This window comes from Natrix helvetica (genome assembly GCF_964273705.1).
Source record: "Natrix helvetica genome assembly, chromosome: 3".
NCBI classification, from domain to species: domain Eukaryota; kingdom Metazoa; phylum Chordata; class Lepidosauria; order Squamata; family Natricidae; genus Natrix; species Natrix helvetica.
The window spans coordinates 25,514,122-25,533,113 of NC_138549.1; the positions used below are offsets into that span (position 1 = coordinate 25,514,122).

At 35.6% G+C, this 18,992-nt stretch overlaps 1 protein-coding gene across 2 annotated transcripts in view; it reads right to left on the minus strand.

The window, feature by feature from the left end:
• The window catches only part of PCCA (propionyl-CoA carboxylase subunit alpha), a 239,420-nt gene that overhangs the window by 54,438 nt on the left and 165,990 nt on the right, over positions 1-18,992 (minus strand). For both annotated transcript variants that reach the window (XM_081946260.1, XM_081946261.1), the window contains exons 20-21: positions 11,669-11,767; positions 4,454-4,507 (exon numbers count right to left, since the gene is read on the minus strand). In XM_081946260.1, coding sequence (XP_081802386.1) covers positions 4,454-4,507; positions 11,669-11,767 — 153 coding nt within the window. The remainder of the gene's footprint in view (positions 1-4,453; positions 4,508-11,668; positions 11,768-18,992) is intronic.

The window sequence follows — 18,992 nt, forward strand, 5'->3', positions numbered from 1 at the left end:
TATCACAGATTAAGGCTACAAATATTTTCAGAACTGTATTTACATAATTATATTTCTCTTCTGAAGTATTTATTATTTATTTATATGATTTATATAGCTGCCTATCTCAACAAGTGGCAGTTACAAGGATTAAAACAGAGAAAATTTGCCACGTACAACTCACAAACATCCAAGGATAATCAATAACCCAATTCACTACTCTTTTTCTCATCCTCTCACTATATATCATTTAAAGGTAATTGCTAGAAAGTTAGTTCTGCTAAAAGCTTGAATATTTATTTCTTTATGCACTAACGTACTAATTGTACTAAAGCACACTTTTGTACATTATCTTTCTTATTATTGAATTTCTTTGCTGCATTTTCATTAGTTCCTTACTTAGCCCCCTTCCACTCAAATAATCAAGCACAGAGTAAGAGAAACAGGAAGGACACTGTACAAATCTATTACTCATACCGCAATCTGTTGTGTTAATCTTTGCTAAATTAGGAGAGGGACTACATGCGTATGATATCCTACGCTAATCAAGACCTAATAAAATTTTCTGCTTTTAAATTTTCTTTTGGAAATCTCTAGGTAACCCAATTTTTTGTACATGCATTTATCGACAGACATAACTTGGAAGTATAAATTGTAATCTATTATTTTAAGTATTTTGGTCCAGCTTTGCCCAAGAACAAGTACAACTTTTGCTAAAGACTTTTTTTGGATCATAAAATATACTAGGATGTAAGTATCATAAAGGCAGCTTTTCATGTAATTGCATAAATGATCTCACATGGATTCCCGTAAAATTTAGCAATTCATTGAGTAAATATAAATACTAGTCTAAACTAAGAGTTTATATAAGGATCGGGAAGAACAATGGAAATTTAGCTCCTAATCCATACTCTAATCAGATCTTCTAATCCAAATAAAATACTTTTTATAAATATAAAGTCACACCTTAAGTTTAGATGGCGTTGATAGTTACAGCACGACAAAGTAAACATTAGTGTGGATTTTAAAATAATTTTATTAAATGTGCCATATTGACACTATGGAATAGATATAAACCCACGTTGTGCCCCAAAACACCTCTGTGGATCTCTGCACAAGGATTCCATAGAAGAGAAACAGGAAGCAAAGACAAATGGTTGATATATCAGGAATTATTGGAAAATCATGAGCTGGCCAGCACATGCATGTCTATTTCTTGGCCGTTTTTTGGGCCCAAAACAGCCTGAAAATGGCCCCCAAATGGCCTGAAAATGCTCCAAAAACGGTCTGAAAACGGCCTGGTTTGGGGCCATTTTTGGCCATTTTCTGGATCGTTTTCTGGTGCTCCGGTGCCCACGAAGACCACCTGGCAATGGCGCACGTGCCTGCAGAGAGGGCTCTGCGTGCCACCTCTGGCACGTGTGCCATAGGTTCGCCATCACAGATCTAGGCTGTATAATGGCCTTCTGTTAAATAAGGAATTCCATAAATAGGTTAGATGAAATTACCTCAATTAGAATTTAAGATATAAAAGTTCAGTGTGATAAAGGTTGGTAAAACATAAATGTGTAACTAGTACTACAGGACTAGTACTTATTAGTAAAATTAAAGAGCATAAAGGCCAAAAACAGACCAGCAGAATTGTCCACAAACCTTGTAACAGAAATATCAGACAAATCCATCATCATCAGTGGCTTCCAACAATTTATCTACACTGAAAACCAATGAAACTTTTAAGTATTCTAACATATACCTTAAAACATCTGCTTTGCAGGGCTAGTTACTTTCATTCCCCATATGTAATAAGAATAGGAAAATGTGTAGTACAAACAGAGACTTGGTGTATAAGTTTCCATGATCTCAGATGACAAAACGTAGCACAAGCTTCATCTCTTGCTAATTAAATGAATCAATTAAGGGACTATTGTTGCAACTGTGTAACTGCTGTTCTATAGTGCCAATAACAATCCCACAGGGAGGTCTTTTACTACATTAAAATGCTGTCCTCCACAACTCCATCTGATATTATTAGAAACAGTTATTTGCGTCTTGCTGTCATATTAGTAGCAGCAGCAAATTATGGAAATATGCAGACCAGAATGGTCCCAGTATGAGTTCAGGTTTGGTTTCCAGCCTCCAAGGGAACAAATGCTGAAAATTCCAAAGTTCCCCAAAGTTCATTAATGGAACTGATAAATTTACCAGCACAGCAGCTATTTTACATGCTAGGTAAGGGTCACATATTTGCATATTTCCCTGCTAAGCTGATACAATTCAACTAGATAAATTATCATATTAAGTTTGCCCTCCTGAGTTAAACTGATGGAGTTCAAAATTGTTTCCAATGGTTGTCATTAATCGCTGTTACATCTGAAATGCTTCCTTTGAAATCTAATTGTGATGTGGTGTCAAGGGTCATATTAATAGTATTCAAGATGTTCAAATATTGTAAAAGCCTGCTTATTTTACTTGTACGTTGAAGCACTTAAGAGTAATGAGAAATACAATCTCATCTTTTAATTTTTTAAAAAAATCTTGTCAATAGAAAGAAAATTTAATTTAAAATATGAGATTTAAATTACATTAACCTCATTTGATTTTGTATCACTGAGATTCATAGTAGAACCGTATAAAAATAAAAGGGAATCCACCAGTTACATTCCAAATGCACCGTTTATTTCACCATACCCAACAAACAGAAGTTGAAATTCAAATATACTCTTAAACATAATATTACATATATATTATGTAATAATAGAATCATGTATAGCTTCAACATGCACACAGCCAGCCAATCTGTCTTGTATTTTATATGACATACAAGTAAATGTGACAAAGCCTGATTATCACTTCTAGATTAATTAGATGCAGAATACAGGAGCAAAAAGCAGCCAGTCATTTCCCTTGTTTTTTTCCTGAAATTCTTCCAAACTATTTATTCCCAGCCTGTTTTCAGAGGCACCCTATAAAAAGCCTTCTACCTCATTTGAAGAGAACTGCAGGGGGAAAGTGGCAAATTGGAACATCAGGAATTCACAACTTTAATAATGCTTAACATTTGTGTGTGTGTGTGTGTGTGTCCATGGCCAAGCCAGTGATTTGCAGCTACATGTTATTGCCAATGATGATATAGTTATTGGTGGATAAAAATATATACAGTGTGTTGGCAGAGAATGATGTTTTGTCAGAAGCAATGGCTTCAGGTCTATGTTTGTGGGGTATGTTGGGATTTAGTGCTTAGGAAGATTATAATATAATGTCATCTTAGACTAGCCTTATGCTGGGTTGGTGTTACTAGTTTGGGTAATGAAACATGTGCCAAAAACAACCAAGTCATACAGCACCAAGGACCCCTCATTTCAACCCTGAGCTACAAATATTTTCCTTTATTGGCAACATCATCTTTGGCTGTATCTATCTTCTATCCCAGGGCAATAACCATATTGAATTCTACAGTATAGTGCAATATTGGGTTTTCAATTTCAATTATATATAATGTAAAGGGTGTGTGTTTGTTTTTATTTTTTGTAATGTACACTGAAGACAGCATTTAATTTCATTGTACCATGTGCAATGACAATAAAGTAAACTAAACTGTAGAAAGTGCAACTAGGTAAATTGTAGAGGATTCTTCATTCTCAGTCCTTTAGAAGTGATGTCATAGTTTTTTCATTAAATTTACAATTATCTCTGTTTGTATGTGGGCCAGTTCTGTTTTGCAGTGTTTCTTTTCTTTCCTTGAGTGATCACAGCCCATTTTATCTGCAAGGCCTCAGATGTATTTATTATTTCTAGCAGAATCTTCCTTACGTCTCTTGCTTTTAATTGTTGTATTTTATTCCAATTCCATTTTAAATTGTATTTTATCAAATTTCAATTTAAATTGTATTTTATCAAATTTTAGTAATAATTGTTTCTGGAACTTTGGACTTTGATATGGCCCAAGGGCTAATCAATAAAGACTCAATGTCAATGACTAAAGGTATGCACAAAAAAAGTCTATTGTTTGATTGTGATTCTGTTGAAAAATATGAATGTGCTTCCTCTCAGCTGAGAATTCAAGTCAGACAAAGGCCAGTTGAAATTCAGAATAACAGAAGGTCATTGGAGGTTCTGAACTCAACCCTGTGCTCAAGCAGGAGAACCTATACCATTTCAGACAACTGGCTTTCCAATCTCTTCTTCAAAACCTCCAGTGATGGAGTATCCATAACTTCTGGAGGCAAGCTATTCCTCTGATTGTCCTAGCTGTCAGGAAATTTCTCCTTATTTCTAAACAATAAAAGCTCAAAATATGGGAGGGGGGGAGTTTTTCCTCCTTTTAATCAAAATACAAGTATTCATACATAATTAAATAATACAGAAATGTGAAATGAACACCGTATGTTAAATGTATAAAATGTGAAATGAAAACTGTATGTTAATTTTTTATAAAAATGTCTATGAATACCTGGTAAAGTTAAACATTACTCACCACTGTTCCGAGAAACTGAATGCTAAGATTTCCACCAGCATCTCGAGAAAGGCACTGGAAGGAACAGAATAACAATTAGAGTATAGTTTTATCAACAAGAAATTTTCTCCTTAAGAATTCTAACAAATTGCTTATTAAACCGGAGACATTATATACATGTCACTTTAAATGAAACTCGTGGTTAAAGCAGAAACGTATGTGATACAAGAAAATAAGAGTTATATTAATGTTTAACAGTATTTAGTTTTCACAGCTGAATGGAATGGGCACTGGATTCACTACCTTTCAAAAATGGACTATAATCAGTCAAACAATCAGAATTGACTATAATCAATTCTCTTTCCATCATTCACTGATCAAATAAGATAGAAATCTTAAATGTCCACATATATTGTCAGAGACCATTACTATTTTTTTTTCTATTTGTCTTGCATTTTTGTAAATGTTGTCTATTTGTATTGTTTCCACTTACACAGAGCTCTGCAACAAATTAATTTGAGCTCAATACAGCGGGTTAATTTTTGGCCTATGCAATAGATCTTAATCTCCATTCAACCATAAAATGTACTTAATGATTTGGGACATTGTATGAGAAGATCCATGTTATTCTATGGTGATAAAAAAATCAGAAAGCATCTGGTAGCATCTTTTCCAACTCCCAAATTTAATTAAAAGGCATATGCTTTGGAGAGCTGCTGCTTGCCCTCAGCAGATGCACAGTTTTGGGGTAAGTGACTTGTGGACTTCAACTCCCAGTATTCCTCAGCAAGCTGGCTGAGGAATTCTGGGAGTTGAAGTCCACAAGTCGTAAAGTTGTAAAGTTGTCAAGGTTGGAGACTTCTGTTATAGATGACTCCTTAGTCTTGGGATAAGTAGCCTTGTAAATTACTTCTGTTTTTCTTCTCATTCTTAAGAAGAGTAATTTACAACATACAATGACAAAGAATCAGGTAAAAAACAATTCCCTAATGAAAGAACTACCAAAGAGAAGATTAAAATTGGGAAGCCAAATTAAAATCAGGAAACCATGAGTTCTAGTTCTGCCTTAGGCACAAAAGTCAGGTGCGCACCTTGGGCCACCACTTTTTCTCAGCCTTAGGAAGAAGGCAAAGACAAACCACTTTCACAAATCTTGCTAAGAAAACTATAAGATCTTGTTCAAGCACTTGCCAAAAATCATCTGCCACTAACTTGAAGGCACAACAAATAATCAATCAAACTAATTAGGTTTGCCCTTCGTCTTTGCTTAGTTTGGTCAAAATGTCTATTTTACATTCAGTGGAATAAGGGATATAGAAGGATTAGTAGGATAACGTCAGTATTTAATAACACACATACATAGAAATACATATAGTATGTACTTTAAGATAACTTTGTCATATTATCTAATTTTTAAAAGCTTCATGAAAGGAATAATTATTGGACGCATTTCCTTTCTAAACAATTATGGCTGCATTTTAAATAAGAACAATAATATTGCCTTTTCTTTTTACTTTCAATTAATACATCGTGCTTTAGCCCTCCAGTTTGTTTCATAGGAAAACAAAGCAGAATGAAACAAGTCTGGATATATTTCAGCAAAAATGATTAACAAAATGGAAAATATGGGAAAAATCATACAAAAAAACCTGACATTTACATTAGTAAAGGAAACAGGAATATACAGTTTTCCCAACTGCTGGAGGAAACACAATCACACTTCGGAAACTGTAAAGAACAAAGTACCAGGGCCTACAATGAAGAATTTATGTGCCAAAACAAACAGATACAAATTAATCAGGAGGTTGTCAAAACTAGTTAACAGAAGAATATTCTTTAATTTTTTAAAAAATTGAGTGCTCTTCATCTTTATATCTTTTATATTGGAATTACAACAAATTTCATTATCTGGAAAATAAATTTCACTACATGAATAGTTGATATGGGAAAAAGGTAAAAGGGATATCAAGATCAGGCAGGTGTTTTATTTATCAGTATGTTAAAAAAAAAGGCAGAACCTGAATATTGTATGTAAGTACCATAGTGTGATATTTTCTGACTCAGTTTCCATCAAGGTGAAACACTGTGTATGAGGGTCCAAATTCCAAACTTTTTAATCTAAAAGGATGAATCTTACATATTTTTAATTAAGACCAATCTTTACTATTTTTATGCAGAAGAAATAGTATACATACATGATATAGTAGGACATAGATTGCAAAATGCATCTGAATGTACCGTATTTTTTGGAGTATAAGACACACATTTTCCCTCAAAAAAGACGGTGAAAATCTTGGTGCATCTTATACACTGAATACAGCATTTTTGGCCTCCCAAAACCCTGCCCCCCCCAGGCCCGTTTTTTGCTCATTTCCCCCCCCCCCCCAAGCCCCCAGGAACACTCTACAAGCCTCCTAAAGGCTATGCATGTCCTTTTTTGGACAAAAAACGGGGCCGTTTTGGGGGGGTCTGCAGATTGCAAAAACTTTTTTTTAAAAAATTGCCTCTTCAAAATCTTGGTGAGTCTTATACTCCGATGCATCTTATACTCCGAAAAATATGGTAAATGTTTTTTTCTTTTAAAAGATAATGTATCTAGTCCTTGTATTTTAAAGGTAAATAAATTATAAAAAATATTTATTTATTAAATATACTTTGTGCCACCACAATAGTAAACTTTCATAGGAAAAAATACAATATAAAACATACCCAATACAAAAACTAAAAATCTATATGCTACTAAAATTTTATGATGCAACTGTAACCGGCTGAAACACTGCATTATTTTGGAACAAAGGTACCTCAAACTAGCTAATTTATAGAATACCTCAAAAATATGGGATCCATGACTCCAATGGAATAGAAATTTGGCAAATATAACATTTATATTTGATAAAAATGCACATAAATCATTTTATGATATAATACAAAATGTCATAAAACATTTCCTGTGGTCAACTGCTGATGTTTGCCTGTGATATGCACTTCAACACGGGCTACTTTCAGGGCAGAATATCTCCCTGAATTTTTAAAATGTGTTAGAAGCTCTGCAACTGTTGAAGGCATTGAGGAATTTGGTAAGGAAGTATCTCTGAAACAATGAGCCAACGTATCATGGGTACCACATCTAGTGATACCACCAATAAAGAATAAATGATGGGAATATTAAATCAAATTAGGAAAAGGCTCTCTGAAATAGCTCCGTCTACTAGGGCTTTGGGAAGAAGATACTCTGCTCTCCACAAGAAGGTTATTCCACAGTGTTGGGGTCACCATGGAACACAGCACCTTCTTGCCTCAGCCCCTTTAGTTTTAGCTAACTGAAAGGTGCTAAGCCCTGAAGGACTTCATAGATCAAAACCCACACCTTAAATTGGAACCAGAAACCAATTGGTAACAAATACAGGGACAGCAAAATCATACCTATGTGCTTCTCAAAGGCAGGAGCCCGAAAGGATACAGGCCATTGATTATGGAACACATATTCTTTAAAGGCAGCCCCAAGTATAGCTCATTACAGTCAGTCTAGCCAGGTGATGCTAAGGGCATGAGTTACTCTTACCAAGTGCTCCTGGCCCAGGTAAATCTTTAACTGGCACACCAGTTAGAGTTTGGCCACAGTTTCCATCCGCTGTTCTTGCAGAAGCCATTAATTTCAGAAGGGCCCCTAAGTTACAAACCTGCTCCCTGACAGTTAATGCTTGCCCATCAAGACATTAACAACAATCCAAACTACGAAAAGCAATTCCAACTTCCAAGGGTTTTAACTTCCGTCTCCTCCCATTCAGACTCCTGACAGCTTACCTCAGTGGTGGGTTCCGGATCCTGTTCCAACCAGTACGGTTGGAACAGGCCCGGCAGTGTCCACATGCCTCTGTGAGCCTCTGCGATGCTCCAGCTGCTCAGCGGAGCATCGTGCAGGCGCTGTACATGCCGTGTGCCTGCGTGGAAGTGCCAAAGACTTTAAAGACAGGTAAGGAGATCAGGTGGCCAGGTGAGCCCTCCGGAGCACCTTACTGGAACAGTACCCGGTGATCTGGGCAGGCTCCGGTACACCTGTAGTGGGGCGTACCGCCTGCAACCCCCACTGGCTTACCTGCACAAGCTCTGAGAAAGAGTGTCAATGTCATATCTCCCATGGCTCAAACTAATGATGTATAAGTGGGTATCATCAACAGATTTATGGTACCACTCCCCAAACCATCCCATGATCCCTCCCTATGGCTTCACAAGATGTTAAAAAACAGGGAGATAAGACCAAGCTCTCCGACACTCTATAGTCAGGGGCCATAAGACAACCTCTCTTTCTTTAGAAAACCAGACAGACAATGTTATTTATTATTTATTAAATGTTGTTTGCCAACCCATCTCACCATGACACAACATGCTGCACAATTTTTCAGTAAGAAGCAAATTTGGGCTTAATTTCCAATATAGAGGGTATGAAAGAAATAAGTTCAGAAGTCTTGCAGTAAATATAAAAACATGTAAATGTTTAGATTTTTTTTTTCAGTCAGCCTCCATTTATGTGAAGTTACTCAATATTTTTGAGAAGAATATTCTGAAAGTGTCTTACACCCTCTCAATGGATTTTTGAAAGTGCATTTTCTAGAACTTCAGAAAAGTATCCTTTTCTACAAGTTCCATATGAAACCAAACGTTTTAAAAAGTGTCACTCATTGTGCTGTAACTGTTATCTGTACATTGTGCAGGTTGTTGTACGTAGAACAATTAAACATTAAGACAAAAATGAGATAAAGCAGTTATAACTTTTCTTTGGAAACTGACGCGAAGAGAGAGAGAGAGAAACAGAGATTGTGAATTGTCATATTCAATGCTGCAGCTACACCATCTTAGAACTTTTATCCAAGTGGGCGGTATTTGCCGAACAGTTAAAAGGCATATTTGGATGTTAAATAATTATTCCATTGAGCAGGTTAAATCATTTAAATCCCCAGGTATAGTCTTTTCATGTGAAATGCCCAGGGAATATGTAGCACAAAAGCGCAGAGAGCTGCTGTAGCACTGCAATCATCCTAAACTAAAGGGGCCTTACTTATCTCTGCTGCACGCCAACTGTACTTAGCCAAAGTTAGAGCAGAGCTGTTATTCAGAGTCCAGTTTGCCCATATAGCTTTTTCTTTCCTTTAGAACAGGTTCAGACAAAATCTCGTAGGTACGTACTCCAAGCTCCTTGCTGTATCTCCAACATGATACTTCAATCTGAAGTAGAATTCTGACCAACATTTGGTTGCACATTTTTATATGGGGAGCTGCAATATATCTTCACCCTGTACGCCTGACACCTCAGATCCTTAACAATAATGTTATTTCATTCTGGTCTAAATTAAAAATTGGAGATCCTTTTATATTCTTTAAGTCAGCTCTGTGCAATTGAACATGAGCACTCAAGCAGCATTAAGGCAATGGCTTAAAGATATTCAGTAGGATTTGATATCTCTTCTCAAGAACACATTCCCAACTAGCTCCTTCACTCTCTATGGATGTGCCATATGCCTAGGCGATTTCAATCCCTAAATATACAGTGGGGAGGACATTCTCCTTGGCCCGACTCAAAGCAGGAAGAACTATGGTGCTTGGGTAAAACTAACCATACTTAACTACTCTACAGCTTAACTAATTGCTCACAAAAGAAAAAAAAACAGCATTCAAATGAAGATGATTAAAGCGGGGGGGGGGAATCAAATATTACTTTTATGCTTTCATTTAGGAAGAAAGAGCTCTTCTCATTTTCCCTTGTTTTATTCATGGCCGTTTGATGAAGTAAACTGCAGCTCACAAAACATATGCTTTTTAAAAAAAATGTTAGAAGCACCTCCTGATTCTCTGTCACACTAGACCAATGCACCTTTCCTCCTAAAATGCCTACCCTGTTTCCCTGAAAATAAGACCTCCCCAGATAATAAGCCCAATCGTGCTTTTGAACGCATGTGCTAAAATAAGCTCTCCCCCCAAAATAAGCCCTCCCTGAAAATATTGCAACACAGCAGCAGCCATGAGGTGACCTCACTTGCTGCCTCCTGCACCTCAAAAATAGTAAGACCTCCCCGAAAATAAGGCCAAGCGCTTATTTCATGGGTCAAAAGAAAATAAGACCCTGTCTTATTTTCGGGGAAACACGGTAATCACATATGTACATTGTTTAAAATCTTTCCTGTTGTTAAGTACTTACACCTCAAGAGATCTTGTGAATCATTGTGTCTAGCATTGTCTCTGATTGCCTTGACTGGCAAAATCTCATCAGAATGTTTCTTTTGTCATTGTTTCTTAGATTTCCTAAAGTTTATCTTTGTACAAGAAATATATTAAAAGCTGTATCAGTGTACAGGAGAGGGTATAAAGGTAACAAGATAAAGATATACTTATGCTACACTTTCTCCAATTCTGAAATTTAAAATAAATTATTAATTGCATCTTGTCTGCGGGTTTCAATACTGGACATTGTATTGAGACAGCCTTGATCACATTGGGTTGATGACCTATGATTTATCCAGGATGGGGAAGTACACCTGTCATTGATTTCTTGGTAACCTTCAATATCATTGATTGTGACAGCATGTTGGATAGCCTCCTGAACCATGTGAGGGAATTAGGAGCCAGGTTTACAGTAGTTTTCTCCTTTCCTTCAAAGACATTTTCAGCTGGTGTTCATGGAAGTACAGATCTAGATCTAAGTCTAAGCTTTAGGGGACCTCAGGATTTGATTCTCTCTTCATTCATATTTAATATCTACATGAAGCTGTTTGCATGGTCATCCATTAGAATGTGGTTAAGTATTATCATACATTGATGATACCAGTTACATATCTAAATTTTAGACCAACTAAGCAATGTCACCAAAGTTTCATCTCTAATACTAAGAGAGTCTGGAGGGAAAATAACAGGCTAAGGCTCAACCTCTAGCAAGACTGAGGCCCCCCATTCATGGTTACTCATGCATTGGCAATTTCAACTATTACAATGTGCTCTACATCAAGTTGCTCTTTAAGATGACTCAATTGTTATAACTATAAGTAATCCTTGATTGGTCATTTAATGACCATTTGAAGATGTGAAGGCCTTGGAAAGGATGCTTTACAGCTTTGCATTCCTTCATTGCCAGGTACAAATTAAGCATGTGCAGTTACAATCTAACTTCCCGGATTTATAACACTAACTTCCCAGATTTAAAATGGTGTAGAAATTTTAAAAAGCAATAGCAACAAAATATTTTACCTGGATAGTTCTATGAACATCATCCACTTGAAGAGATAACACGGCCGATGCCAAATTCCATTCACCGGTCACACAAACCTTTCTCCCATTGACTTCCACCTGTTGCAACATAAGGATATTATTACCATAAACCAGACAAGAAGAAAACTCAAGTTCATCGCGGCATACAAAAGAGGAAGCCCAAAGTTTCTGCCACAAAAGGTAGGGCTTGTCAACACAGTTTTTTAGGATTGCTGAGGAAAAGTGAAACACATTTACAGAAGCTGCCTGTGAGAAGTGTTAAATAATTTGTACAAAATGTTATGGACTTGGTGTCCTCAGAGTCCGAGACTGAACCTGAGCAACTTAATTCAGCAGGCCACCAGCCTCATGAGTTAGCAGAAAATTGCCATTTGGGATGGACTCAGCATGTACAGAGGAATCAGGCAATAAGGGGCATGAAGCTGCCAGAGCACCTAGTTCCGGGATGCGTCAACAGCTTCAGAGAGCCAAGCAAAAGCACTCTGCTCATGTCCTCTCCTCATTCTTATTTAATATCTACATAAAGCTGCTTGCATCAAGTCATCCATCAAAATGTGGTTAAGTATTATGTCTAACAAAGGTTCCAGCATCCAGAACTAAGCCATATCTGTACCTGTTCTACTTAAAAGCAGCTGGCAGTGGTCTATCCTTCATTGAAAACCGCATGCCAACCTAAAATCTCCATTTCTGTGTGTTTCTTTCCTGCTGTTCCTTGAGTCTTGGTGTTTAAATTTGAACCAGTTGAGTAACCCATGGATTCAACTCTTGGATTGTTGTGGATTAAGATTTTTTTTAATGCATGATCCCTTTGATTCTGAGCTAAAATCTCTAATCATTCAGTTCCCAGGAAAGGCTTTGTGGTTTAGAGAATTTTCCCTATTATTTAGAAAAATTGTGCATGTTTCTGAGTGTTCAAATGTTTGTATTAAAATATTAGATAACCAGAGAAAAATTTATTGACCTTAAAAGCTGCAAAAGCAAGTAAGTCCTATGATGTAGTTTAAAAACAAAATAACAAAAAGTCTGTAGCTTTTGCAAAAATAAGCACAGGAAGCAACTGGCAAATTACTGAATTGTAATCCTTGGAAACTGTCTGCTACTGATGTGGGTACATGTTGTAGAATATTTATTAACCAACCATGATATGAGACCAGCTACTGGGATGGCAATTTTGGGAGAAGAAATTGCCAAGTGAAAGAAAAGAGGAAGCCAATCAGATGAAGACCGAACCAGCAGCCTGAATGCATCCATTGAAAACACTCCATAACAAATGAACAGTATTAGGTCATTTCAGAAGTTAGACTTAGCAAATTAGAATGTAATACTGGAAATCTATTGGTGGCCTTAATATAGTTTGATATAGTTTGATTGAATAGAATAAATAAACCAACTGCATTTTACTACTTTAGAACAATATATTATGAACACCTACTTTTGTACATCTCTGACTGGCACTCGGATAATATCAACTTATAGAATTCAAATTCTTCCCGTAGCATATTCTCTGAGGTTTAAACACATTCTTTTTGTATCAGATTCAACTTTGAGAAATCTATCTTTGCATTGCATTTTTGAATAGACATTTGTTGCTAAAATGCTAGAAATAATACCAAAAATTCTGATGTTTTTTTAAGTTGTAATGCTGCAAAGGCTCACAATTTCCAGATTATGGTAGTGACTTCTCAGGCAATCTTATTATTTATATTTAAATGCAACTGAAATTAAAAAACCTTAATACTTTTCTTCAGTAATTATTTTTCTGTTACATTCTGAGGCCTGTTAAAATGGCCTTGGGAAGGCACTTGACACTGAATAACAGTCCTTGTACTTTCCCTAGCATATGCTGCCCATCCTTGCTATTTAGTATAAATTAGCTTTAATTTGGATTTGCTATTTTACATCAAAGAATCAAACATATAAATGTTGGAGTTGAATCTCTGAAAAAAAGAACACTTCAGTGAAACAAAGCTAAAAACATTACTTTTTATGGAAAACTCCATTATTCAATTACATTTTCCAATTCATACACAGGATACCAAGCTTAATAAGTATTCTCATCAGAAAAAAAAAGTTATGAACATTCTTGATAGGCTAAAATATGTTTTAAAAGGACTTTATGTTAAGGGCAACCTTGTAAAAAGTAAAACCACAATCATATCAAGGTTAAGCCAATTAGTAATTTTCTAAAGGTAAAGGAAGTAGGTAATCCTAATCTGGTGCCAAATTCTTCCCGGGTGTGCACACCTTTTCCTCTGTACTTACGTAAATTGGAAAACTGAATGTTCCAAATAGTTTATGGAAATGTTTTCACACTAGCTTTTTATCAATTCAATACACAAAAAGTAAAACACATCAAAGTACCTACCATGAAACAATGAGGGAACAATACTTTATAAAATTAAGAGAAGCTGACTTGTTTTATCTGATATGAAAAGGAAAAATACTTATGGCAAATGACTTAAATCTGGTTAATCTTCCATTGTCAAAACATGAAAGCAGAGGGCTTAAGGTTATTTACTCATTCAAAAAACTCCCATTGTTCACACTACATTATTCTGAGAAATAGAAAGAATATTTTTATTAAATACAGAGGACAGATTCTATCCTGAGCTACTAAAACAAACTGGCAAATGGTGTCACTGGGGTCCAATTTTAAGTGTTCTATAGGAAATGCTTTTTTCTGCTCCTACAAATTATATTCTGGGGCAACCAGGAGAACCTTCCAAATAAAAATTTCAACTAGTGGCAAAAGCCACATGCTGGTGGCATCAAGCTGCCACAGCAGTGCCATACCGGGCTGCATTTGTTGCCAGTCTGTGTCTTAGGCACTATCTCTGTTCTGATCACAGCAAAGTTATTAATAAATTATCAGAAAACTAATATTTTAATTTCTGCCCAGCGTTGTTGTAAAATTCACAAATGGGAAATCAATTGGACTCATATTGAGCAGGTGTGTACCTACAAATATCTTGTTTCCTTATCATGGAATGTTTCCGGCCTCCAGAGGGGCTCTGGAGCCTGAGGAGGTCATTTTCGCCCTCCTGGAGGCTCGAGGAAAGCCCACGAAGCCCGGGGAGGGCAAAAAGCCCCCCCATCGTCGTGCAGGACCCCGAATAAGCCACGCCGACCATGGCCACACTCACCCAGCAACCAGGCAGAGAAACCCTTGCTAAACTTTTTGAAGCCTACCCATGATCACAAGATTTTACCACCCAAAAGGAGCACATTATTTCCCAGTAAAAGAAGCCAGATACAAAAGTTTCACTTCCTAAAAAAATATACTGAAACACATTAGTATTTTGTTATCACACTAAAGTATGTTATTGTAGAAGTAGTAGCATTAATAAAAATGAATGCCAAACATTTAATATGGCCTTTAAATAGGCATTGTTTCAATTATGAAGTCACACCCTGCACTTTGTGTAATTTATATTTCCAACTGTGTTCAAATGATCATAAAACTACTACATTTATGTTAATCACTCACTTAGTATTTACTCTATAATTTGACCCTTTTGCTTTCATCACATATGCTAATTACTCACACTTCTTTTGAACTAGCCCATTTGTTATTTTTCTTTTCCAGGTCTCTTGATACAGAACTATCAGCTCCATGCTTATTGCTAACATTTCATGACAGTATCTTATGAAGTCTCTTTCTCCTTGTTTCTACGGTGCAGGTAGTTCACGATGTACAACCACAGTTGAGCCCAAAATTTCTGTTGCGAAGTGAGACATTTGTTAAGTGAGTTTTAAGATCTTTCTTGCCTCAGTTGATAAGTTAGTAACCTAGTTGTTAAGTGAATTGCCTTCCCCATTGACTGCTTGTGAGAAGATTATTTTACTCCATTTTACGACTTTTCTTGCTACCGTTAAGTGAATCACTGCAGATCTTCAGTTAGTAACACTGAATTTCACTTCCCTTTGTTTACCAGAAAGTTGTAAAAGGGGATTATATGGCTCCTGGGACATTGCAACTGCCATAAATATGAGTCAGTTGCCAAGTGCCTGAATTTGGATCACAGGACCATTGGGAAGCTGAAATGATTGTGTGAAAAATGGCCTTAAATTAAAAAATTTCAGTGCTCTTTTAACTTTGAACGGTCACTAAATGAACTGTTGTAAATTGAGGACTACTTATAATTATGATAATTAAAGATAGCTTACAGAGTGATGTTTCTTTAATGCTTGTTGTGTTTATTACAACTATGTAACTGAATCTTCTTTAAAATGCTTTATATACGTTTCCTAGTTAATATTTGACCAAAATTGAATACAGATATCAGTAGTCCTTGCTTACTGACTGCCTCATTCAACAACTGATCAAAGCATTAAAAAGCAGAGTTATGACCAGTCCTCAGAGTTGCAGAAGTTGCAGCATTCCTACAGTCATGTGAGTGCAATTTGGGTGCTTGGAAAGCCAGGTACATTTTTGATGGTCATACCATCCCAGGGTCATATGATCACTTTTATAATCTTCCTACACAGCTTTCAACCAACAAAATCACTGGAGAAGCTGGCAGGAAGTTACAAGTCATGGTCACATGATGTTACACTTAATGACAGAGTTGACAGTCCCAATTGCTGTCGGTAAGTGAGGACTATCTAGATGCAATATGGCTTGTTGTTGACATTACATTATTTTCCTTTACAAAAGCAAAGCTCTCCAGTAAGTAAAGAGTATATTGTTTTCACTGAATAAAAATAATTGGAAAAATCTAAGACAATACAGTATGTTGGGGATTTATATTGTACTGTATTGGTTATTATTAAAGAAAAGGAAAAGGAAGAAATTAAGCATAAGATTATTTTGCTACCTGCTAAATGCCATAATAAAACAGATAAAAGGCCTGAATTTTATTCTGCCATATGTTAAACTCCTTTATGCATGGTCAGACATTATAATAAATAAACCGTGATCAATTTTGTGAACTTGCACAAAATGCAGTCAACTATAACTACATTTAATGAATTATGCCAGCAACCTGACAATGGTTTGATTTTCAATGTTCCAAAATATATTTCCTGAAAAGAAAAAAAAGGACACACTGAGCAAAAAGTTGCAGACATCATTTTAAAAGAATAGGCTGAAATGTAATCTTGGTATGATTAGTTTCTACTGTAAAAAGTACTTGGATGCTGTATTTAAGTGTTTTGGTCTATGATTATACCTAAATTGTTTTAAGAATAAATGCAACACTAATTTGATTAAGTATGTTGTTGAAAATTAGGTAGTAGCTCTGTTTTAGAGAGGCTATTTAAATTAAGTAGATCAACTGATTTTTGTTTTTCTTCTTTGAATCTATTTGAAAAGATTGAAAAGAATTAATTTGAAAATTATCTAATGAAATCGGCTACAGATTTAGGGAAAAACAAAAGTACTTCATATAAAACGTAAGAGATGATACTGTTCATGATCCAAAGATGATCACTTTCTTAAATGGCTTGTTTGTAAGGATAAAAGTTAATTAAAATAATATAAAATTAATTTATGCATCATTATTACAATGCACTCTTGTGGTCCCAGATCATTAAAAAAAAGCACTGCATGTAAAAGCTCGATGGATGACAATTAATCATAGTAGTTAAGTATTTTTTTAACTTCAAAGGTAATATTCTGAATACTGATATCTGGTGATGAATCAGAGAACAAGGTATTATTATAAGCTGATCATTTATTTCTATAAAAAAAACTTTCTGGCAGGCCAATTTGGAAGACTAGATACAAAATTATATGATCTACTCTGATCAGTATGTCTTTTCTGACATCACTTTAGATAATGCTTTATTTACAGAATGAAGACAATATAAGAATGCTGCTACTAAATGAAACCATTGAGTACTAAAAGCTATTTTTAAAAAAGTGATATCTGACCTTTTTCTAATTTCACAGATCTTTGTTAAAAAGAAATTTTTACACTCATAAAATGGATATTGTTCTAAGAGAATGAGCTCTGATGACTAAGAAAAGTGAGATTTCTGGCTATGAAACTGCTAAGAATGAATTTCAATCACCAGTATCCTCTTTTTTTAAAATAATGTGATAATAAATCATAAAAAGAATGCTTTATGAAAATTGTCTCATAAATGTCAGATTTATCATGGTCAACACACACTATGCACTATTTCTTTTAGAAAAATCAAGTACAAACTCCTTTCATCTTCTTGTGCATTTTTGCAAGCTTGGTTCAAGATGCTCAGATCTTGCTGAGAAATCAAGACAAACTTGGGGAAAAGGTCTACCTGGGATATGAGCCTTGACATTTTGATTTAGATTACAGGATGAAAACCAATCAGAAATTTAAATATTGATAGTCCTCATTCCCACATAAATTAGTGTACATGGAGCAATTGGAAGAGCATGAGATGAAGAACTGATCTTTTTCCTCCTTCAGTATTTACTTTTATTTATATAGCCACCCTTCTTGCCAAATCAGCTCTACAGCAGCAATTTCTCCCTCTCACCAAAGCAATTGCTATAGCAGTAATTCCTCCTACTTTTAAAAAGGTTCAATCTGATGATATATAAAAAAAAGCTGGAGTAAAAAAGCTGAGAAGAATCTTCATGCTAGATTCTGCTTCATTTTTTAAAACTTCATGAGGGGCCAGATTCTTAAGACTTCAAGTCAAAGTTACATTACAAGCACACACATTCATTAAAAAGATCCTAAAAGCAAACTCCAATATCTTTACTTCAAATGTCACCAGAGTGGGAAAGACCATTGTGAGAGATTAGAGCAGTATTTCTCCATGTAGGCAACTTTTAAGATATGTGGACTTCAATTCCTGGAATTCCCCCAGCCAGCCATGAGAAAGAATGGATTAGAGCTGGCAACAGTCATAACAGAGATAAATGACTGACTAGATGTGTGTTATTTGCATTCCACTACTTATAAGACTGTCTTCATTTCTAATAAATGAGCCTACTGTGTGAGAAACATGTAACTGATCTTCCCTACCTAGTATATCAACATCTTCTACTTTTACCAACGGTCAGATACTGATGAGTTCTTCAACAAAGCTGGGCTTTCTTAATAATAACAGTTGTACAAACATAAGGTTCTCTTTGTTAAAGAGAAACAGACATCAAAAAGCAGTAAAACATGGAGCCTTAAACTCCTTTCTGTTTGGGAAAAAAAATGTGTTTGAACCGAGGTGTTTCTAGTTATGGGTGAACGCAATGAGAATTCAGCTGCAACAAATAGGCAGCCATTCCCTAGGAAGGACTAATTAGATCCATCTGAGCAACTATGTCTACGCTGCTTTACACGTTTCAAAAAAGAAAGCTCTGCTCTAGCCTTTT